General features: G+C 52.9%; 2 protein-coding genes across 7 annotated transcripts; one reads left to right on the top strand and one right to left on the bottom strand.

Moving 5' to 3' along the window:
• Positions 1-1,649: 1,649 nt before the first annotated feature.
• Positions 1,650-6,299, top strand: NHP2 (NHP2 ribonucleoprotein). The gene is made up of 4 exons (XM_026015354.2): positions 1,650-1,944; positions 2,026-2,095; positions 5,266-5,371; positions 5,948-6,299. Exons 1-4 carry the CDS (start codon positions 1,785-1,787, stop codon positions 6,071-6,073), a joined length of 462 nt encoding a protein of 153 aa, XP_025871139.1. The 5' UTR covers positions 1,650-1,784; the 3' UTR covers positions 6,074-6,299.
• An 841-nt stretch (positions 6,300-7,140) lies between these two features.
• Positions 7,141-22,650, bottom strand: RMND5B (required for meiotic nuclear division 5 homolog B). 6 transcript variants are annotated; one of them, XM_072728806.1, is made up of 12 exons: positions 22,346-22,650; positions 21,918-22,035; positions 19,710-19,933; positions 14,563-14,713; positions 11,419-11,564; positions 11,146-11,286; positions 10,557-10,657; positions 10,258-10,424; positions 9,269-9,434; positions 7,983-8,085; positions 7,736-7,890; positions 7,141-7,649 (listed from the first exon to the last, which is right to left on the bottom strand). In XM_072728806.1, the coding sequence occupies exons 4-12, from the start codon at positions 14,699-14,701 to the stop codon at positions 7,586-7,588; spliced, it is 1,182 nt and encodes a 393-aa protein (XP_072584907.1). In that variant the 5' UTR covers positions 14,702-14,713; positions 19,710-19,933; positions 21,918-22,035; positions 22,346-22,650; the 3' UTR covers positions 7,141-7,585. The 6 variants fall into 6 exon arrangements, with proteins under 6 accessions (XP_072584907.1, XP_072584905.1, XP_072584909.1 ...); XM_072728804.1 differs by lacking the exons at positions 21,918-22,035; positions 22,346-22,650 and adding exons at positions 21,240-21,373; positions 21,453-21,599; XM_072728808.1 differs by lacking the exons at positions 19,710-19,933; positions 21,918-22,035; positions 22,346-22,650 and adding exons at positions 21,240-21,373; positions 21,453-21,545.
• Between the last annotated feature and the right edge of the window lie 390 nt (positions 22,651-23,040).

Here is a 23,040-nt window from a genome sequence, read left to right as displayed (position 1 = left end):
ACCTACAGGGGTACAGCAGAGTCTAGGCAGGAAAGTACCGGCCCCAAAGCTTCAGGCAGGGGCTATCTTTTCTCAAGAAACTCCAAAGTGAAAACATTTATTTTTTTTTTTAATTTTTTATTTATTTATGATAGTCACACACAGAGAGAGAGAGAGATGCAGAGACACAGGCAGAGGGAGAAGCAGGCTCCATGCACCGGGAGCCCGATGTGGGATTCGATCCCAGGTCTCCAGGATCGCGCCCTGGGCCAAAGGCAGGCGCCAAACCACTGCGCCACCCAGGGATCCCTGAAAACATTTATAGAAGATCATTATCCTGTTATGTTGTGCATACCATTTTGCTTACTTTCAAACTATTTTTTCCTTGCTTATATAACATATTTCCATTGTTTAACTGATTTATGTTTCCATTTGTGAAAACTGCTTGGGGTCTAAGGATGGCCGGCATCTTGATTTTTCTTATTCTAATGGAAAATACAAAAAACTGACTTAGCCACCTGAGTGGCTCAGTCGGTGAAGTGGCTGCCTTTGGCTCAGGTCATGATCCGGGGGGTCCTGGGAGGTGAAGCCCCACTTGGGCTCCCTGCTCAATGGGAGCCTGGTTCTCCCTCTCGTGCTATCCCTTCTTGTGCTCTCTCTGTCAAATAAATAAATAAATTTTTAAATCGACTTGATTTTTATTGAATGACTACACTTGGTGACAGGGTGAAAAGTTCAATTTTTTTAAGTTGGCTTAACTAACCTGTGCTCCCACGGGTCACCTGACACTTCCAAAGTTCCACCTACCGGCCTGTTCTGCTACCATAAAAGTTGCAGGCCTACCACCTCCTGACCCACGGCAATCAGTCCGTAGCCATCGTCGAATTACCATCCATCCAGTGTTCCAGGAAGCGGGGGAGGTCAGCGGGGACGCCAGGTCACCCCAGGGTGGGCCCGGGTGGGCCCGCCCCCCTCCCCTCCCCTCCCCCCCAGCCCGGCGCCGGCGTCCACCCGCACTCTAAGGAGAGCTGCGGGGCCGCAGCCCACCGCGCCCCAGGTCCCAGCCTCCGGGCCGGCGCCCCCAGGGTCCCCGGGGGAGGGGGCGCTCGCTCTCCGCCCCCACGCGCCCTCGCCGGGGTCACGGCCGGGCAGCCGCAGGAACTGGGAGGAAAACAAAGGGGGAGGGGAGTCCGTGGCGGTCCACAGGGACCGCAGTTTCAGAGAAGGGGGCGGGGGAGACTTCCGAGCGGGCGGCCGACTGAGCAGAGACACGCGGGGAGCGGGGCGACGGGGAGGACGGAGGGAGGCGTCGTGCTAGCGCGGGGCCTCTGCAGCGAGAGGCTCTGCCTTAACCTCGGCACCGCCGCACCCCCCGGGGACCGCGGGAGCACCAGACTCCGAGGGGGCCAGGAACCCACTTTCTTCCCTTTCGCAGGCCCCGCCCCTCACGCGGGGGTCCGGTCCCCTCGGGCGTGGTTACGCCCCCCGCAGACCCCGCCTCCTCCACCACCCCCGGAGCCGGCGAAGCGGAGCTTCCCCGGCCTAAGCCGGCGTCCGCGTCCCTTCCCGCCCTCCCCGGGCCCCGCCCCTCAGCCGAGGCCCCGCCCCTCAGCCGAGGCCCCGCCCCTCCGCGGTCCGCATTTAAAGCGCCGCGGGACGACGATTGGTTTGAGTCGGAGACTTCGTTTCCTCATTGGCTAAGGTGTACGGCCGCTTCCCGCAGTACCCGACGACCCGGAAGTGATTCCTGAGGCTCGGGCCACGTGGGTTTGCGGCGCGGGGAGCCGGTTTCCGTGGCCGCCGCGATGACCAAAATAAAGGCAGATCCCGACGCGCCAGAGGCTCAGGCGGAGGCGTGCCTCGGGGAGCGCACGTACCACGAGCTGCTGGTGAACCTGAATCCCATCGCGCAGCCACTGGCCTCTCGCCGTCTCACGCGGAAGCTCTACAAGTGCATCAAGAAAGGTGTGGCCGGCGCGGGGCCGGTGGTGGCGCGGGGGCGGGCCGAGGCTCCCCGGCCTCCGGCTGACTCTTCTGTCGTTGCAGCCGTGAAGCAGAAGCAGATTCGGCGCGGGGTGAAGGAGGTACAGAAGTTTATCAACAAAGGCGAGAAAGGGTAAGGCCCCCCTCCTGCCGGATTTTGCATTTCTGGGTGGTCGCATGGGCATCTCCAATGCTTGGTGGCCCGCGCCCTGGACACGAGGTAATCAGGCAGTCGGTGAGCTCCCTCCGGTACTGCTAGCCGGCACACAGCCTCGCGTCACTTCCAAGAGCTGGGAGGCGCCCCACCGGGACGGTGAGATCCGGGGAAGGGAAGGGGATCAGCCAGCTCACGTCGGGTAGAGCCCAGCTTCACTCTCACTCGTAGACCGTTGTCTACTCTTTTTCCGGCACGGTGCTATAGGGAGGCAGTGACTTTAACCAAAGACGCACAAAATCAAAGGTCCTGAGATAACTGTGAGGGGATGTGCAGGGTACGATGAGAATTGACTTCATTACATCTTTCTCCCTCTCAGGCCAGACAGTAAGCGCTTTTTATTTTTATTTTTATTTTTTTAAAAAGATCTTTATTTATTCATTCATGAGAGAGACAGAGTCAGAGTCAGAGGGAGAAGCAGGCTCCACGCAGGGAGTCTGATGCGGGACTCGATCTCGGGACTCCAGGATCGTGCCCTGGGCCAAAGGCAGGCGCTAAACCGCTGAGCCACCCAGGGATCCCAGTAAGCGCTTTTTAGAACAGGATAAAGCCTCTCAGTGCTTTTTCTGTTGGGGTGCTCGAGAGAAAAATAGTGCTGGTGCCGGGTATGTGTGTGTTTGTCTGTGCGATGCTCTGCAGTAAATCTGACCTGGGACAGTGGTGGACAGAAGTATTACCCTCCCGTGGCCTTTGTGAGCCATGGTGAATTTGTTTTTTTGTTTGTGTGTTTTTTTTTTTTTTTTTATAGTCACACAGAGAGAGAGAGAGGCAGAGACACAGGCAGAGGGAGAAGCAGGCTCCATGCACTGGGAGCCTGACGTGGGATTCGATCCCGGGTCTCCAGGATCGCGCCCTGGGCCAAAGGCAGGCGCTAAACCGCTGTGCCACCCAGGGATCCCTGTTTTTTTTTTTTTATTTATTCATTCATGAGAAACACAGAGAGAGGGGCACAGACACAGGCAGAGGGAGAAGCAGGCTCCATGCAGGGAGCCCGACGTGGGACTCAATCCCGGGTCTCCAGGATTACGCCCTGGGGGTGCTAAACCACTGAGCCACCCGGGCTGCCCAAGTTTGGTTTTTATACTCAGAGCTTTGCAGGCCACTGAGGGTTAAAGCCAAGGAGGGACATAATCATGTTTTCCCGTGCAAAGATTTTTCTGGTGACGCTGGAAAAGATCAGGGGTACAAGAGTAGACAGGGAAGGCGCACCTGGGTGGTTCTGTGGTTGAGCATCTGCCATCAGCTCAGGTCGTAATCTCGGGGTCCTGGGATCAAGTCCTGCATCGGGCTACCTGTGGGGAGCCTGCTTTCCCTCTACCAATGTCTCTGTGTCTCTCATGAATGAATGAATAAAATCTTTAAAAAAAAAAAAAAAAAAGAAAAGAAAAGAAAGAAAGAGAGAAAAGAAAGAAAATAAATAAAAAGAAAGAAAGAAAAGAAAAGACTGGGAGATTGAGCTAGGAGACTGCCCAGGTGCAGAAGAAGTGAGGGCGATGTTAAGTTTATTGGTGGTTGGGGATCCCTGGGTGGCTCAGCAGTTCAGCACCTGCCTTTGGCCCAGGGTGTGATTCTGGAGTCCTGGGATCCAGTCCCACGTCAGGCTCCCAGCATGGAGCCTGCTTCTCCCTCTGCCTGTGTCTCTGACTCTCTCTCTCTCTCTCATATGAATAAATAAATAAATAAAATCTTTAAAAAAAAGTTTATTGGTGGCTGAAACAGAACTAAAGTGGATGGATTGGAGGACTGTGGGACATGGAGTGAGGAGGTATGGATTCCAGCTGAACAGGGCCCACTCACGGAGGTTGTGAATAGTGGAGGGGCCACTATTTGTGTGTGAAGATCATGAGTTTGGTTCTAGACTAGTTCTTTTTTTTTTTTTTTTTTTTTTAATTTTTATTTATTTATGATAGTCACAGAGAGAGAGAGAGAGGCAGAGACATAGGCAGAGGGAGAAGCAGGCTCCATGCACCGGGAGGCCGACGTGGGATTCGATCCCAGGTCTCCAGGATCGCGCCCTGGGCCAAAGGCAGGCGCTAAACCGCTGCGCCACCCAGGGATCCCTCTAGACTAGTTCTTAAGGTGCTTTTTTGGCATGTGACCCCCCCCCTCTGCCCCACCCCCAGCAGAACTGTCAAATAGGCAGGTGGCTGCACAGATTTGGGGCCTGGAAGGGAGAGGCCAGGCAGGAAAGAACAAATTTGGGAGTTATCAGCACACAGATGGCATCTGACGCCGTGGCTGAGGCTCAGGTCGGTCAGGGATCAGCCTGTGAGGACAGCACCAGCACTGAATGGCCCCTCCAAGGAATGGGTGCTGGTGGAGGAGAGCCTGGAAGACCAAAGGAAAACTAGGAGTGTGGGCCGCAGTACTTTGAACTAAGAGCTCTTTACTTGTGTTTGCCGCCCACCTACCCTGAGAGAACGCTTTTCCTTGGTGTCTTCAGGACTCCCAAGGCCCTTGCCCCAGAGCCCTGTCACCTTGCCAGCTGTGAGTCCTACCTGAGGGTTCTCTGGCAAGCCTTCATTAGTTCCCTGTCCTTCTTGGGACCACGCTCATGCTTCCCAGCCTGGCACTTGAGGCCCCTGCCAGGGTCTCTGGCCTCATCCCTATCCAGGATTCCAGAGCCACCCCAGGCCCCCCTCAGCCAGCTCCTGGGTATGTGCTGCCATTCTGATTCTGTCTCAAACGCTTCCCTCCACCTCCAGAGCTTTGCCACAGGCTGCCTGACACCTTCATTCAGCTTTCTGATCTAGTGTCCCCTCCTGGTTCCTTTTTTCATTCTCCTAGGAGAGCTGAGCTCTGAACTCCTTGGTGTCACTCCCATACCTCACCTGTCCCAGTGGAATCTCACTTGTCACACTGTGTGACATTTACTTATTTGCCAGAAACTAAAGGCATTACCTCCCCAGAGGAAGTGCTCGCCAAACACATTTGCACGCACTCTCAGAAGGCAGGAGATTCACACCTGGAATCCATGACGGCTGGGGCCATCTTGTCCATCACTATTTGGAGGCCCAGTCCACAGGTACCACTTTGGACTGAAAGAGGGAATGGGCAAGTTAGAAGTGACAGTATTTCTCTCGTTTCAGGATCATGGTTTTGGCAGGGGACACATTGCCCATTGAGGTATACTGCCATCTCCCAGTTATGTGCGAGGACCGGAATTTGCCCTACGTCTATATTCCCTCTAAGACGGTAAGAACATATGAGCCCCCCTTCCCGATCTTGGGGAGCACTGGAGGAGGGGTTCTGTGGGAGCAGGCCACAGTGGGAAAGAGTGCAAGCTTGGGAGTTGAGACAGACACTGATGGATCTTTGGCTTGGCTGGTTCCTGGTTCAGACTCCTCCGAAACTGGGAATTCCCCACCCTATGGACCGTGGGAATGAAAAAGTAGGTGTGCGTGGATGTGCCCTGTCAGTGAAGATGCTGTGCTTCTATCAGCCCTGTCAGGTGGTTGCAGTACTTGGGGGAGAGGGGGCTGCTCAAGGGACCTGTGGTTGGCCTTATCCTCACACAGGGTCCAGGAGAACACTGGCCCTCCCTAGAGAGGCAGGCTCCATGGGGCGGAAGCCCATTCACCCTTGCCTTGTGGCTGTGTAGGCCCAGTGTTGCCAGACCATGCTTGAAAGCTGGCAGAGTTGAAATGATGGTGTAACATGGACCGAACAGCACGTGTCTGTGGGCTGGTCAGGGGTTTGTGACTCCCTGGCATACAGGTCATGCAGCCTTTTTCCCACACAGCCCTTTTTTTTCCCCTCCCTCCCCCAAAGGACCTGGGTGCTGCCGCTGGCTCCAAGCGTCCCACCTGCGTGATCATGGTCAAGCCCCATGAGGAGTACCAGGAGGCTTACGACGAGTGCCTGGAGGAGGTGCAAGCCCTGCCCCCACCCATGTGAAGGGTTCAGGCACCTGCTCTGGAAGCTGCTGCCCCGGCAGTGGGCCAGCTGGCTGCCCTGCCGCTGTCTGTGCTCTGCTCGCACATCATCTGGGCCCCTGTGGCCTGTCCTCTTCCCAGGCAGTTCTGCCAGCTTTTTCATGAAGGGAATGCCGGCGTCTTCTGTTGAGCATCAACGCAGATAGCTCTGAGAATGTAATGTGGGGGAAGTAAATGCTAAGACTAAAGTGTGGTGAGCCTGTGGGTGTTTTTTTCCAGCAGCAGCAGCTGCTTGGTAAGGCCAAGGAGGTGGTGGGCAGAAGACAGTGGAAGCAGCCTTTCTCACCAGAGAACCTGGAGGACTCAGAGGGTGTTCAGTGCTACTGCTGGGCTGCCAGGGCCGCTGTCAGACCAGAGCTGCGAACAGACTCTGCTGCCACCCCCAGCTTCCGCTTCCCATGGTAGGTCGGTGCTGCAGGATAAGGCTGCTGCATCAGACCCTTTGCATGAAAAGCCTGCGGCCCCTGTGTTGGGGATACCCCCATCCCTCTTTCCTCCATTCCCCTGCCCCCTTGAGCCTGAAATGCCACTGGGGAACTCCTGGAAGCAACTTTAGCCATGCACACAGCAAATCAGAAGTAGGCATATGAAGCTAGAGACAGACCCCAGGCCAGCTCTCCTGTTGAGCAGAATGACCCTGGTAACCCAGTCCCTTTAAGCACTCCAGACTTCAGATGCCTCCCTGCTCCCCAGGGCCCAGCACAGGGCTCAGCTGGCACAAGCAGCAAGCAACCAAGCTCCAGGCACCCTGCAGTAAACTGCAAAGAGCTTGAGATTGAGGGTCAGATCCAGTTCAAATTCCTTCACAAGTTGTGAGCCCCATAAGGCAAATCTGTTCATCTTCCTAAGTCCCCTGGCACTGCCTCCTAGAAAGGAGGGGGCAAGATTTGATACGTGTTTGTGTAAGAACCTCTTGCTCAGGGCGTGACATCCCCGGGCCTCTGCCCAGTCTGAGATGCACGTGGGGTTCTCCCTGGGTGTGGGGGCCCTGCAGTAGTTCCTTGTCAGTGAGGCTAAAGGCAGGTGAAATAAGGAGAAGGCCTGTGAATATATTTGCTCAGTTATAAAACAGTGGCATTCAGTTGGAACCCGGACTATTTACAGCGGGGAACAGATACATACAGTTGTGAAGCTGTACAATAGAAGGGGTGTTAACCATAAGCCACCTGGCTAGCCGTGTGACTGAAAGGACGTCTGCGTTGCTGGCCCAGTCCTCTGCTTCTTTGTCGGTCGCAACCAAGTCACTGGCAGGTATAAACAGGTAACACCAGGAGTGCAGAGGCCCATGTCTCCCACCCTTCCAGCCAAGGAGCCAGCTGCCCATCACAGACTGGTTTGTCTCCTTTCTTGGCCTCTGCCCATGGTGGCACTCAGTCATTTGCTCTTAAGCGAACCACAATCTGAAGTCAGCCACGCACACCGAGACAGACCACAGGTGGGAAACCCCTCTGACAAAGTTCATCCCGAGCAGGTATCAGAATATGATGCGTTTCCCATCTGCTGGGTTCTGCTCCATGGGACAGTAGGGACACTTCAGCCTGCAAAGGGAGGAGAACAAAAAATGTCTCAGGGGCCAGCCAGCCGGAGAGCCAAGTCAAGAGGGAGCAGAGCATGGGGAACTTACTTTCCTCCATTAATGAGCTTGTTGAGTGCATCTCGCGAGATAACGTGGCCACATATGAGCTTGATGGGAGGGTTGGAATCTGACGTCTGCTGCCTGAGGATGGGGCATGCGAACACTGAGTGGTACCAGCACTTCATGCCGAGTTCGATCTCAATCTGAGGAAGCCAGCAAAGGGGTGAGTCCCTGCAGGGGCAGTGGCTATCCTTCCCAGGGTCTTCTGCCCACACCTCCCCCTGCTGGGCCTCACCGGTAACTCGTCCTTGTGACTCCAGACCCCAGTGCACTGCCTCTGCTCAATCACAGCTTTGATGTTCATCAGCACAGGCAGCGCCACACAGCCAGAGGCAAAGCTGCAGAACAAAGAGCAGCAGCTGCAGTGCCCCAGACCAAGGACCCAGCAGACACGCCCAAGGCACCAGCACCCAGTCGTGGGCCTCTGTCTTCGGACAGGGCTCTGAGGTGGCACATGGTCAGACTGCTCCTTGAAAATCTCTCTGGTCACTCATAAAGTGCCACATGTGTAGTTAGGTGTGTCTAAGTCTAGAGTAACTAATGCACCCCAGAGTTTGAGGACCTATGGGAAAGATAAAAGGAAGATCTAGGGGAGAGCTATCTGCTCCTCCAAACCACTGGAATGTCGCTGGTATGATGGGGACAGTGATCAGCTTGAAAGGGCCCCAGCCTGCCTGTCTGCCCCACTCTGCCATCATAAGGCACCTCTACAACTGCTTATCTTCCATCAGGGCACTTAGACACGGGGGCAGATTCAAATCTCACAATGACTCAGGCAGGGGCAGGGAGTCGACTGGCTGGTGCCTCAGGTGCTAAATAAATACCTATGATGCTTGGGGAAATTGGGCACCCAGGAACCATCCTGGGTTGTCCCTGGTGTTCCTGCTGGGAAACACTGTTTTTTAACCAAAATCCTCCCCCCAAGGGGTTGGGCAGGAGAGTCCACGGTCAGTCTAAATAAAAGGCACTGTGACACTGCTGCATGGGATTCTGGGACCAGGTCTGTGTAGCCTTTCTTCCCTGTGGGGCTCTGGGCAAGTTCACTCATGCCTTGAGTCTGTTTTGTCATCGGTAAAATGAGGATAACCACCTGTAATTCCTAGGACCTGGTGAAATCATGAGAACATTAAAGGAGTCCAAGGGAAAGGTCCTGATATGTGTTACTCAGGCACTTTCAAATCTCCCCAAAGGGAAGAGGTTTGAGAGACAAGGTTGAAAGAAGGCAGCCGGGCTGCAGAGGGTGTTGGGATAATTCAGGGGTGAGGTGCAGGCAAGAAGGAGACCTCATTCAAAAGACCTGACAAAAGGTCACCGCTGACCTTGCAGGGACATCAGGCCATGACTCTTCCTAACCTCAGTTTCTCCAACTGTAAAATCAGATAACTCCTACCAGGGAGAATGACTAAGAGAGCCCATATAGGTCTGAAAGCACCAAATGCCAACCTTGGCACAAGAAAGGACCTTGGCAAACTTTCCCACAAAGCCTTCCCACTCGTGCCTCCCCCACAGAACTGCTGGTACCTGACGCTGAGGGGGGACTCTACAGAAAGCCCCAGCAGGGAGCAAGCGTCCCGGGTGAAGGTCTCACAGATCTCTGCCCAATGGCTATTGTCCAGGAGATGGCAGTAGGGTGACTTCTCCAAGCCCAGCCGCAGGTACACCAGACTGCCCATCATCACCTGGATCTCTACAAGGCAATCGGGTACAGGTCAGGGTGAGGGGGGATGCTCAGAGGCAAGGTGGGGAGCAGGCTGGGGCTCACAGCTCCCAGGTCCCCACCACCACCAGATGACTGGGCGCTGAGTTGCCCTCAGGCAAACCCGGTTTTCCCTCAAGTCCAGTGTAGAGGCCAAGTCTCAGGGCTGCTTCTGTGGGACAAGGCCATAGGGCAATCAGGTAGAGGAGAGTTTGAATTCTCTTCTCATCCTTCCATGTGCCCTAGGGAAGAGTCTCAGCTTGGTACTCAGACTCTTCTAATACTAGCTACTCTCCCTTTTCCAAAAACTTTCAGGCGCTTTCTAGATTTACTAACGGTGCTTGATTTGTCATGATTTCACAAATAAAATGTGAGGCAAGAAATGGGTAGGCGTGGAGATCAAGAACCAGTTCCTACCAGTAGGAGTGGTTATTAATGGTGAGCATCTGGAAGGGAAGACTCCAGCAACTGAGGTTTGGAAATCCTGGTGTGACAGAAAGAAGGCTTGGGAAGGCAGCTGTGAAGAGGCGCTGCAGCATGAGGGCGGGTATGTCAGGCACACATGGCCCGTGTGCAGTGTGGGGGTGGCACATGGCAGGTATGCAGAGTACTCTGTGCCAGGCTGGAAGGGTTTGGCAGAGGCAGATGTGGGGGAAGAGCCTCACCTGGAGTCGGTGAGGGCGGGGGGCCAGTTCTCAGCTGGGGAAACGTATTCTGCCTACTTGTGGCCCTCTAGGTGCAGCAGGGACTCTTAACCCCACCACCAGATCCCTGTTGGCACCTGCGCCCCCAGCATCCCAACCCCAGCACTTGCCTCGCTGGTGCAGCCGCGCAAAGGGCTGAAAGTGCCGAGCGTAGCTGAGGGCCTCCAGCTGCTTCTCAGGGCCACCGGCCAGGAGGCGGATAAAGTGTAGGCGGTGCAGCTTGAACTCTAGGGAGCTGTTGAGCTCGAGTAGGCGCTGCCTGTGGGAGACGGCCCATCTGGGAAGAAAGGGAGCGGGTGGGGCAGGGGGTCCCATGGGAGGCCCACGAGACAGGCTGGAGGCATGTCATGTACATAAAGATCACAGACAGGCACAGGCCCCCCACTGGCCCAGCCGCAGACCAACTTACTCCAGTGCTGGCCCTAGGTCTTGTTCGTGCAGAGCTTCCAGGATTCGATTCAACTCGAGGAAAGGCTGCTTAAAGTCCAAGTCCACATTCAGTGTTGATTCCTGTGGGGAGAGGGCAGTCCCATTGCTGGAGGACTGTTTCCAGGACACTGCTGTTCTGCAGGTTGCATGCTGGCCTCCCAGAGTGCAGCCTGCAAACCCACCCCAGCCCCAGGCTCTTCGATATCGGTGATGAACAGCACAGAGAGAAAAGTATTCCTCTTCAGTCCTCTTAATTACGTTAAGAGAAAGTACCTTTTACTTTCATTGTGAGTGTGTTTCTAACACCTAACAAGTGCTACTTTGTCATTTTCCTAATCTCTCTTTCCAAGAAAGAGATGTTGGGCCTCAATGCAGAACCCTGGCTGCCAACGAACTCTAGCTAGAGGTTCACGACTTCACTTTCCATTGTATATAGTTTTAGAGCTACCTTCTATTTATGGCAGGGGCAGTGATTTCCTTTCTAAAATAAATTTATATAAAGAATAACAGGAACCACATATGAAGACACCCATCAGGTAGCAGCAGAACCTTCCCAGTGAGGCCATTACCTGGCACAGCTCCTCAGCAACGCTAAGCATGCCCTGCTGATACAGGTGCTCCACGATGGCCATCTGCAGGATCTGCTGCTGCTTCTCCCGTGAGTCCCACACTGCATCAGAGACCACCCCGCAGATCTCAGAGTCGAAGTTCTGACCAGGACAGGAGACAGGGCCTTGTGATTCAGCATTCATGCTTCTCACACTCACTTTCCCTGTGGAGCCCAGGACATACTAGGCTCCTGGGTCTCCCCACTCTCGGCCCGAGGCTGCCTGCATGCTCACCCTGTCAATGGCTTTGCCCACTCGGGAGACACTGCTGTGTATGTCCTTGTGGTCTGAAGCCAGTTTCTGCACGGTGTCTTTGATCTTCCGGCAGCACTGAGACATCACCAGGGAGAGGGTGGCTGACAGAGGGGTCCCCTGGAGGGCTGTAGGGAAATGCTGGTGGTGAGTAAGGGCATAAAGGAGCACCCTTGTCCCTGCTTCCTCTATTCTCAAGGCCAGGCTGGAGGCCCAGGGGGAAGCCCTGAACTCCAGAGTGAAAGAGCCCAGTTTCTGCTCCAGACCCTGCCACTTTCTAAGTGCCTGCCTTGGAACTGGTCAAGTGGGTCAAGTGGCTTCATTTCTGGGTTCATTTCCCCACCTGTAAATGGAGTGACAGTATCGACCCTGTCTGTTGCTGTGAAATGTAGAAGATTCAGCACTTCCTATGGAGAAGGACTTTATTTGAGCTCATTTAACCCTTACTAACAGTGGGCGCTGTTAGTATCCCATCCTGTAGCCAGGGAAGCTGAGGCGGAACCTTGCCAGGTGACAATGGCTATGACAGATCTAGAGCACACTCTCCTCACCACCACACCAGATGGCTCTTTACTGTTCTGAGTGAGACATCACAGGTGAGAAGGCTTCTAGCCATAAGGCAATGTCCCTGTATTAATTCCTCTCATCAACCCAGAGGATACTGCCAGGGAAACTCAGGGATGTTTTTGGCTCAGGACTCCAGGCCTGCAGTGGTTTCTACCCCCATGGCTAGACTAGAACCAGATCAACCACTAAGAGGGTGTGGGACTTTAGAAGAGAGGAGGACAGAGCACCAGCCCCTTCCTCCAGCCTAGCATCTAAGTGCCTTCTTTCGATGGCAGCACCTTGGTTCAGGGAAAGAAACATGACCCAAGAGAGCCAGAGAACGTCGCGGCTCCAATACCACAAGCCCTGGAAGAGAGATGCATTCTACCAAGTTGCCGAACACACAGAATGGGAAGTGGAGCTGGCTGGAGTACGGTGATCACCTGGGGGGGGGGGGGGGGGGGCAGGCAGTATGGCTCTGAGAATGAAGACAGTGTAGACTGAGGGTATCGCATGAGCACCTGGATCCAGTGGGGCCCAGCCCTGCCTATTCCTTTAAGCTGGTCTGAGCTGGATTTCTGTCACTTGTAACTGAATGGCCTCCTGACAAACATAGACAGGAGGCAGCAGCTGGTCCACCCACCTACACAGGGAGATGGGGCAGGGCTGCATTCCACTCTGACATCAGTGCCACCCCCACAGACCCCAGCTCGCTACTCATCTCTCACGTTCTGCTCCATCCAGGTCATGGAGGGCCACACTCTGCACACTCTCCAGCCATGCTCACTTTAGGACAAAGTAAGAGCTCTCAGGAAACCAAAGCTCTTTTTTTTTTTTTTTTTTTAAAGGTAAGCTCCAGGCCCAACGTGGGCCTTGAACTCATGACTCCAAGATTGAAAGTTATATGCTCCACCAGCTGAGCCAGCCAGGGGCCCTGAAACCAAAGCCTTTTAACCTGAAATCCCCAAATCTTCCCTACCCAAGGACCCCCCCAAAACCATTAGTGCTGACAAACCCCCCTCTGAGAAGACTTGGTCTCCCTGTAAACGCACTGCAGCAGGCCACCACCATTTGTTAACCGCCAGCATGGCATAAGAGCGTTTCAGACCCGCACGAGGAAACCATTCTACCACACAGATAACATGCCATCAAAAGCAAGGACCTTGGGATCCCTGGGTGGCGCAACGGTTTGGCGCCTGCCTTTGGCCCAGGGCGTGATCCTGGAGACCCGGGATCAAATCCCACGTGGGGCTCCTAGTGTATGGAGCCTGCTTCTCCCTCTGCCTCTCTGTGTGTGTGTGTGTGTGTGTGACTATCATAAATAAATAAAAATTAAAAAAAAAAAAAAAAAAAAGCAAGGACCTTAGGCATTTACTATAGCATGGCACAACCAGATGACGGAATGATAAGCCATCAGGTGCAAGAATGAGGCAGAAGGGGCACCTGCATGGCTCAATGGTTGAGCCACCTTCGGCTCAGGGTGTGATCCCAGGGTCCTGGGTTTAAGTCCTGCATCAGGCTCCCTATAGGGAGCCTGCTTCTCCTTCTATTTATGTCTCTGCCTTCTCTGTCTCTCATGAAAAAATAAATAAAATCTTCAAAAAAAAAAAAAAAAAGGCAGAAATCTATGCATTGAGACAGAACATTCACTGAGACAAATAGGGCAGGCAGGGGAGCAAGGTGCAGGAAAGCAGGCCCTTGAGGCTACCCTTTATGTTTAAAAAAAGGGGGTACCAGGGACCTCTGGGTGGCTCAGCAGTTTAGCGCTGCCTTCAGCCCAGGGCATGACCTGGAGTCCCAGGATCGAGTCCCACGTCGGGCTTCCTGCATGGAGCCTGCTTCTCCCTCTGCCTGTGTCTCTGCTTCTCTCTCTCTCTCTCTCTCTCTCTCTGGGAGTTTGTCTCTCATGAATAAAGAAATAAAATCTTTAATTTTTTAAAAAAAAATCTAAATAAATAAATAAATAAATAAATAAATAAATAAATAAAGGGGGACCCCATCATGTCCTGGGATCAAGCCCCACATGGGGCTCCATGAAGCAGCGATTCTTCCTCCTCTCCCCTTGCTCTTCGCCCTTCTAATGCTCTTCTCGATGAAATACATAAATAAAATCTTTTAAAAAACTCAAAATAGAAAGGCAAATGGAAAACAAAATATAAAATGAAAATCTTAAGTGAAAATCTCAGGTAAACTAATAATTACTTTTTATTTCTTTAAGATTTTATTTATTTATTCATGAGAGACACAGAGAGGCAAAGACATGGACAGAAGGAAAAGCAGGCTGTCTGTGGGGAGCCGGATATGGGACTTGATCCCAGGACTCAGGATCATGACCTGAGCCAAAGGCAGATGCTCAACCACTGAGCCACCCAGGGGACCCAAACTAATCATTTCTGTTGGGCTTTCTGGAATAGCTCTGGAACAGCATGACTTCCATTACCCTACTGGAGGGAGGCCTTAGGGACACATATACTGAAGTTCAAACCACCATCCTTCTGGAAGCCTGTCATCAAACAGCCTCGGCATTTCCCAGGCCCCCAGGGAGGCAGCTGTGGAGGGCTCTGATAGAGGGACACCCACCTGTTCCAGCCAGCTCAGCCCGCAGCTGGCCCACGTAACGCAGCAGCTCCTCCAAGCTCTGCTCACAGTGCTGCCCATAGGTCAGGAACTTCTGCAGGACCTTGTCCACCTCTCTCTCCACACTCGCACACTGCTCCATTGTGGCCTCTGCCTGTGGGTGGGAGGGGTCCACTGTGTCAAGCCCCACCTGGGCTGGGGAGGGCTCCCAGATCCCCCTCACCAGACCCATGTCATTTGTCAAGGCACAGAAATTCTCGGCTTAACATGTGTCCACAGTGCCCATCACCCTGAGCTGGGGTGCCCAGGAGGGTCTAGGCACGCATGAGAATAGGTTTTTTGAATCATGGTGACAAAGTTACTGTTTCCAGTTCTTTCGTTCTATAATCCCTGCTCATCTCTCTTTAATCAGAAGAGACAACAGGCCTCAGAGTCCTCAGCAGGCAATAACATCGACTAGAAATACATATAAATACCACCTATTTTCATATTTCATGTATTTTTATATATTCACCATAAGCACCTTCTCTTCAATTAGCGGACTTGGTTTTCTTTTTTTTATTATTTTATTTATTTATTCATGAGAGACATACAGAGAGAGAGAGAGAGAGAGGCGCAGAGAGAGAGAGACAGAGGGAGAAGCAGGCTCCATGCAGGGTCTGGGACTCCAGGATCACACCCTGGGCTGCAGGCGGCGCTAAACCGCTGCGCCACCGGGGCTGCCCCCAGACTTAGTTTTCCACATACTACAGTCATAGAAGCCATGAAGGCGGCCCTTGAATAGCAGATAACTGAAAATGCAGCCTAAGGAACAACTGCCAAGCACATGGGCTGATGGGCTTGGTGCACCACTCCAGCTGCTCACCCTGTGTCCAGCCAGCCAGAACCGTTGCTCCCTCCTAGCTCTGGGCCTAGGTTCATGCTGCTCCCTCTCCTTGATATGCTTAAGTTAGCCGTCACCTCATCAACTGCTGGAGGAACAGATTCATCCTTCCTGGGTCAGCTCAGAGATCACCTACCTCCTCCAGAAGCCATCCCTAGCCAGCTGCCACCTGGCTCCCTCAACTCCCACACAGCAGCCTTCTGTTTCAGTTTTTGATCACTGAGTAGGGACCTATTTGAGGGCCCACCTTTCCCACAAGACTGGAACAGCTCTTGTAACACACCCCTCCCTGTTCATTATACCACGGAAAGAAAGCTGACTTTTCTGGTCCCACCTGCAAGGCGCCCTTCCCAAGCCCCTTACACTCTGGACCACTGCTATTCTGTATTCCAGAGCAGCCTCTGACGCTGATCATGTAAAAAAACTCTCAAAATGCTGGTGACAGATGTCCCTCCTTATCTGTCTAAAGGATTTGAAATGAAAGGGCTCTAACGTTCAAATCTGGCCAGCTGTCCGTTCTCTCAAAGGGTACAGAGTAATATCACAAAGGTCCTATGGCCAAGGTGACCAATGGGATGGTTCCAGTTTCACCAGAGTCCCCATTCCCACCCACACCACAGTCCTGGCCTCATCCTTCTGGCTCAGTCTATAGCTACCATCTCCTTACCAGATAAGGGATGAGCCATGTGGAAATGGCAACTAGGACCAAAGATGTGTTTTTGCCCTCTTTCCTTGTGATTGATATTAAAATTCGTAATCATAATCATGATGTTCAGAAGACATGCCTTCCTGTTCATGCCCCCTGAGCAAATACCCTATAAATGAATATGATCCATGATGGGCAAAATATACCAGGGACTCCTGTCTGAAACAATGTCATAACCATTAATTACTATTGCTATTATTAGTTAACATTCTGTCAGGGCTTATATGCCGAGCACCGTTCTAATGACTTTGCATACACCAACTAATTTAATTCCTATCAAAACACTATGAGGTAGATACAGTTATTAGACCCACCTTACAGATAACAGAATGAGACACAGAAAGATTAGATAACTTGCCCAAGGTCATGCAGTGAGAAAGGGAGGACCTGAGAAGTGAAGCCAGTCACTTCTCTGGGGAACTTCACTTTACTCTCTGGACCAGGCTAACAAGCTACCCTCTCACCAGGAAGTAAAAGCAGCCAATAATTGTGGTTGGAATAAATGTATATGGGACATCTGGGTAGCTCAGTGGTTGGGAGCCTGCCTTTGGCTCAGGTATGATCCCTAAGTCCTAGGATCAAGTTCCGCATTGGGCTCCCCACAGAGCCTGCTTCTCCTTCTGTGTGTGCCTCTGCCTCTCTGTGTGTGTCTCTCTTGAATAAATAAATAAAATCTTAAAAAAAAAAAAAGGAATAAGTGTATAGCAACAATTAATGATGACAAGAAACAGGAAACTGACCACAGAGATGATCAAGTAGGAAAGATTGGCAGTACAAAAGATTGTTTGCCAAGGGTCTGGGAACCAGAATCACAATTTACCAGAATACAGGTTAAGAAAGGTCAGGACCTCGCCAAGGTCAAACAGTATGGCCCCATCCAACACCAACTGGTGCCAAGATTATCTCAGGGAAGCCCAAGTCAGCAATTTGAAATTGTACTACAAAGCTGAGGAAGGGTCCTGGAATACAGCCCTGTTGGGTTCCCTGCTCAGCAGGGAGTCTGCTTCTCCCTCACCCTTTGTCCCTTCCCTAGCTCCTGCTCATTCGCTCACATACTCTCTCTCTAATAAATAAATAAAATCTTAGGGAAAAAAAATGCTGAGGAAGGAGATGTGTATATACAAGAATTTTCATCCCAGCACTGTGTATTGTCACAGCAAGGGGCAGAAAATCTAGGAGCCTCAGCACTGGGGGAACTGTTAAGTCAAAGAAGTGAAATGTGGGAGATGCATCTAAAAAAGCCTGCGTAGCATTTAGAAACCATGTTCCAGGGACGCCTGGGTGGCTCAGCAGTTGGGCATCTGCCTTCGGCTCAGGGCATGATCCCAGGGTCCCGGGATCAAGTCCCACACCCCAGGATCCTGGGAACAAGTCCCCCTGTTTCTCCTCCCTCTTCCTATGTCTCTGCTTCTATGTGTCTCTCATGAATAAATAAAAATCTTTATTAAAAAAAAAGAAGGGGGATCCCTGGGTGGCGCAGCGGTTTAGTGCCTGCCTTTGGCCCAGGGCACAATCCTGGAGACCTGGGATAAAATCCCACATCGGGCTCCCCGTGCATGGAGCCTGCTTCTCCCTCTGCCTATGTCTCTGCCTCTCTCTCTCTCTCTCTCTCTCTGTGACTATCATAAAAAAAAAAAAAAAAAAAAAAAAAAGAAACTATGTGCTCACAAGAGCATCAATAATATCCCCAAATATGGTACTGAGGAGGGGAAAAAAAGAAACAAAATGAACTCTAGGCAGTATACCATTTATGTAAAGTAAAAATAAATCTACACATGCAGGGCACCTGGCTGGCTCAGTCAGTAGAATGTGTGATCCTGTTCTTAAGAGTTTTGAGTTCAAGCTCCATGTTGGGCATGGAGCTTACTTTATTTTTTTTATTTTTATATTTTTGAGCTTACTTTAAAAAAGAGAAAAAGAAAGAAGAAAATAGGGACGCCTGCAGGGCTCAGTTGGTTGAGCAAAAGACTCTTGGTTTGGTTCAGGTCATGATCTCTGCATCGCACTCCCTCCCTCTGTCCCTCCCCTACTCATGTGAGCTCGCACTCTCTCTAAATAAAAATTAAATTTAAATAAGGTGTCTTTTTTTTTTCTCTTAAAATTTTATGTATTTGAGAGAGAAGAGAGCATGAGGGATTGAAAGTAAGCAAGCACAGCGATTGGGGGCAGGGGAGGCAGAGGGAGAGGGAGAAGCAAGCTCCCTACTGAGCAGGGAGCCTGACTTGGCTCAACTGCAGGACCCTAGGATCAGGAGCTGAAGGCAGATGCTTAACCGACTGAGCCACTAAAATGTGTCTTTAAAAAAAAAAAATTATGCATACAACCAAAGACAACCGCAAATACCTCAGAGTGGTTTCCAATGGTGGTGGTGGGGAATGGGGATAAAAGGGAAAACATCGGGCAGCCCCAGTGGCTGCCTGCAGCCCAGGGCATGATTCTGGAGACCCAGGATCGAGTCCCGCATCGGGCTCCCTGCATGGAGCCTGCTTCTCCCTCTGCCTGTGTCTCTGCCTGCCTCTCTCTCTCTCTGAATGAATAAATAAATCTTTAAAAAAATAAAATAAAATATTTTTTTAAAAAGGGAAAACATCAATAGATACAAAAGAGATGGGACGCCTGGGTGGGTCAGTGGTTGGGCATCTGCCTTCGGCTCAGGTGGTGATCCCGGAATCCTGAGATTGAGTCCCACATCAGGCTCCCCACGGGGAGCCTATTCTCCATCTGCCTATGTCTCTGCCTGTCTCTGTGTCTCTTGTAAATAAATAGATAAAATATTTAAAAAAAAGATACAAAAGAGATAAAGGCCCTGCCTGAACCAATTAAATGTATAATGAACTGAAAAGTCTGATTAATTCAACAAAAAATCTAAAATAAGATAAATTAGCTGGGAAAACAGAACTGCTTCCAGATATTCCACCCAAAAAACCCAGGAGGCTAATTCAGTCTGTCCATGGTGAGCCACTCTGCCTAAACCCCACTCAGTCATCTTCAGCAGGCACTGGGGTGGATGAGTGTGTGTTTGTCTTTGACAACTTCTCAAGGAATCCAGTAGAATTTCATGTACAGGGATGCCTGGGTGGCTCAGTGGTTGGGTGTCTGCCTTTGGCTCAGGGTGTGATCCCAGGGTCCTGGGATCAAGTCCCACATGGGACTCCATCTCTGCCTCCCTATGTCTCTCATGAATAAATACATAAAATCTTTTTTTTTTTTTTAAAGGAATTTCATGTACATTTCAAACCCTCTTCCCCAAGGTCTCACCTGTAGAGGAATGACCCACCAGGACGATCTCTCCAAAACAGGACGTCCTCTCCAGGACGATCTCTCTGGCTGACCCTGCCAGCCCCTGACTCAACATTGCATGGCTTCACACACATGCCCCATGTAATTACACATTCGCTTCCTTTGCACAAGCTGTTCCTATGTCCAGCATGCCCTCTGCACTTCTCTGCACGGAGACTACAAGATGCAGCTTGATTACCAGCTCCCTGCAAAGCCCTCAATGAAATCACTGTCTCCTCCTCTGCTTCACAAACCTCTGTGGAGGACACTCACACCACACACCTGAGTCCTTGGCACGGTGGCACAGTAACTGTCTGTCTACAGGTCTCCCCCAATGAGACGGTGAGCAGTTCAGGGCTAGAGACCAGTCTTGTCCTCTCTCTCCCCACAGTGCACAGCCTACGGCCTGGTCCACAGTGGGTGTTCAGCCAATGCTTGCTGATTAAATGGTGCATCCACTTCCTCACCCTTGGCCTAGGGAGCCTGGGCTCAAACCTGCAGGGAGGCTGACAGGAAGAAAAACAACGATGGAAGATTTAAAATCCCCACTAAGGTACGCATGGGTTTTGTCCCCAGTCTTCAGCATCCTGAAACAGAAGGGCCCCTCCTGGGACCAAAGGTGAGAAGTTTGTGCAAATCATAGAAAGGTCCCTTTTGCCTGACAGAACTGGACAGCCTCTGTTGACCCAACTCTTAGACTTTCACACCCCTCAACTCTTGTCTATTCTCCACCCTACCCACCACCCACCACCCACCACCCTTCTGCTTAAAACCCAATAGATTCGGGGATCCCTGGGTGGCGCAGCGGTTTGGCGCCTGCCTTTGGCCCAGGGCACGATCCTGGAGACCCGGGATCGAATCCCACATCGGGCTCCTGGTGCATGGAGCCTGCTTCTCCCTCTGCCTGTATCTCTGCCTCTCCCTCTCTCTCTCTGACTATCATAAACAACAACAACAACAAAAAATTAAAACCCAATAGATTCCTACTGTAATCAGAATAACATCCCCTTCCTTTTATTAAGTTTTTTTTTTTTTTTTTAAGTAATCTGTACACCCAACATGGGGCTCAAATTCAGACCCAAAGATCAAGAGTTGAGTGTTCCTTTGACAGAGCCAGCCTGGGTGACCCCACTCTGCCTTTTTTTGTTTTTTAAGATTTTTAAAATTTACTTATTCATGAGAGAGACAGAGACATAGGCAGCGGGAGAAGAAGGTTCCCTGCGGGGAGCCTGATGAGTGAATGGATCCCAGGACCACGGGGGATCACACCCTGAGCAGAAAGCAGATGCTCAACCTGAGTCACCCAGGCGTTCCCCCCCCCCCCACTTCTTTTTAGGGCCCACAAGGCTCTCTATGAGTAGAATCCCAACCACCTATCCCCCCCTCACTGGCCATACTCCAACCACACCAGCCTCCCTTCTGTCCTTGACAAGAGTTTATTTCTGTCTCAGGGCCTTTGCACTGGCTGTTCCCGCTGCCGGATACACTCCTGATCAGGGTCCAGTGTCTTCAGAGATGCTCTCCACAGTGTCAGACGCTGACCCCTCTGCCCCACCCCCACACCAGACACAGTATCTTATCACCCTGTTCCTTCTTTTCACAGCACATCGCTATTTGAAATTTCAAACGCTTCTTTTGTCATTAGCCAAAACTGGATTGAAGGCAACCCCCCCCCCCCCATTTTCCCTAGGCTGCAGCTCCTACTGGGAGCTTCCCTCGCATTAACGTGCAGATGACTGGCAAACTCCTACTCATCCTCCAAAAGACCCTGCCCGAACGCCCCGTCCGGCCCCCTCGTCCACACCGGGTTACCTCGACCCGGCCAGGCCGCACGAGGATGGGACGTCTCGGCTCTCGCGACTCCCCTGGTAGCGGCGGCTCCTCGAAGGTCCCGCCCGGGGCCGGCCGGCGAGGAGAAAGCAGCCCGCGGGCAGACGGGCGGCGGCCTGACGGGGGCGGGGCTCCGGAGAAGGTCCGGGGCTGGGCGCCGGCCGAGCTGCCGCCCCCGCGCCCCCGTCGGCCTGCCCGACGCACCTGGCCCTCCGCCCGCAGCTGCCGGCCAGAACGCCAGCGGGGCCTCGCCTCCGCTCGCGGCCGGGACCCCGACTTCCGGCGCCTCTGTCAGCGGAACCGGAAGCCGCGGCGGTTGCCCGGCCGGCCCGGGCCCGCCCACTCGCGGCCCCGCGGAGGGGCGTCCGTCCCGCGGGCCGGCGCTTTGGGCCCAGCGCCGCGCCTTCCCCTCCCGCGCGCCTACAGTGGAGTCGCCTCAGGAGCGCGGCGGCGGCTGGGAGCCCGGGTTCCGCCGCCCGGCGGTAGCCCCGGGGCGCCCCAGGCTGCGGGCAGAGCCGCGACCCTCCCGGTGTGCGGGAAGGAATGGGACAGACCCACCTGCGGCGCGGCGCGGCGGGGGTGCGCGGGCCTGGTGCCCCCCCCCCCCCCCCCGGGTGCCAGCCGCCCATCCCTGCTCTGGGAAATCCGAAACGACCGTACCGTCCCGCGCCTGCCTCTCGCCCTCCTTCAAACTGAAGACAGCCCGGAACAGCACCAGCACCAGGGCGTGCTAGAGGTCCAAGACTTGAGCGCTCCTGCTATGGCTCCTTTGCTGGTCCTGTGGCAATAGCGAGTGATCTTGAAAAGATCTTTTTTCCCCTACCCCAGCCGCACGGGTCCCCAAACCTGTACTTGACCTACCCATTGGGTACACAACACAAGGATTCTGCTTGGGGTCCCAGCCCCTGTGACCGCCCTCCTAGGGGAGGGGGGAGGGGGAGCGAGGGGGATTGCAGCCCCGTCCCCAGGAGGAAGGGTAAAGGTTAGGAAGGAAGAGAATGGCGGTGGCCGCAGGCGCAGGCCTGGTCTGAATTCACGGTCCTCCCAGGCCCCTTGCTATGCAGGAGAGGAGCAGAGAAGCCCCTCACCCCATTTCCTCGGCAGCCCAAGAACCTGGGTGGCCCAGTGGTTGAGTGTCTGCCTTTGGCTCAGGTCATGATCCCCTGGTCCTGGGATGATCCCCCATCCAGGGCTCCTGGCAGGGAGCCTGCTTCTCCCTCTGCCTATGTCTGTTGTCTCTCTGTGAGTAAGTAGATAAAATCTTAAAACAACAAAAAACAGCCCAAGAGAAAGGGCTCTATCTCTGTTTCCCTGACTTCCTGCTCTCTTTTAGGGCCAGTGTCATTCCAGAGCAGCCTCCCCTCCAACACACTAGGGCTCCCCACCCCCCAACACCCTTGCACAATCCTGTTTTCTGCATAGCGTTTGCACAATCCGGTTTTGTTTTCTTTACAGCATTTGACTCAAAATTGTGTGTTCATTCGTTGATTCTGTCTTCCTGCCCCTAAAGCACATACACCCCCATTAGGATAAAAGGGCCACTGGGGCCAGGACTTTTTGGTCGTCACTGCTGCATCTCCAATACCATGTGCTTGGAACACCGTAAGTGCTCAAACATAGTCTGAGGTCGCCACTATGTTCTACTTATGAATGGGGACAGGGGACTCCAAAACCTGTATGACACACACCGGAAAGAGGGCTGGCCCAGGCCCCACCGGCAGCTCGCGGGGGCGCTGTTGGAGCCTCCTGGAAAGGCCTGTCTGTGCACCTCCAGCCTGGGTGG

This window comes from Vulpes vulpes, chromosome 12 (genome assembly GCF_048418805.1).
Source record: "Vulpes vulpes isolate BD-2025 chromosome 12, VulVul3, whole genome shotgun sequence".
Classification (NCBI taxonomy): domain Eukaryota; kingdom Metazoa; phylum Chordata; class Mammalia; order Carnivora; family Canidae; genus Vulpes; species Vulpes vulpes.
This window is presented reverse-complemented; position numbering and strand designations above follow the sequence as displayed.

Coding starts and splice junctions, on each gene's coding strand:
- NHP2 (XM_026015354.2), top strand. CDS start 1,785: ATGACCAAAATAAAGGCAGATCCCGACGCGCCAGAGGCTCAGGCGGAG. Junction 2,096..5,265: donor ATCAACAAAGGCGAGAAAGG/GTAAGGCCCCCC, acceptor CTCTCGTTTCAG/GATCATGGTTTTGGCAGGGG. Junction 5,372..5,947: donor TCTATATTCCCTCTAAGACG/GTAAGAACATAT, acceptor CCTCCCCCAAAG/GACCTGGGTGCTGCCGCTGG.
- RMND5B (XM_072728806.1), bottom strand. CDS start 14,701: ATGGAGCAGTGTGCGAGTGTGGAGAGAGAGGTGGACAAGGTCCTGCAG. Junction 10,658..11,145: donor TTGCTGAGGAGCTGTGCCAG/GTAATGGCCTCA, acceptor CTCTCCCCACAG/GAATCAACACTGAATGTGGA. Junction 7,650..7,735: donor AAGCTCATTAATGGAGGAAA/GTAAGTTCCCCA, acceptor CTCCCTTTGCAG/GCTGAAGTGTCCCTACTGTC.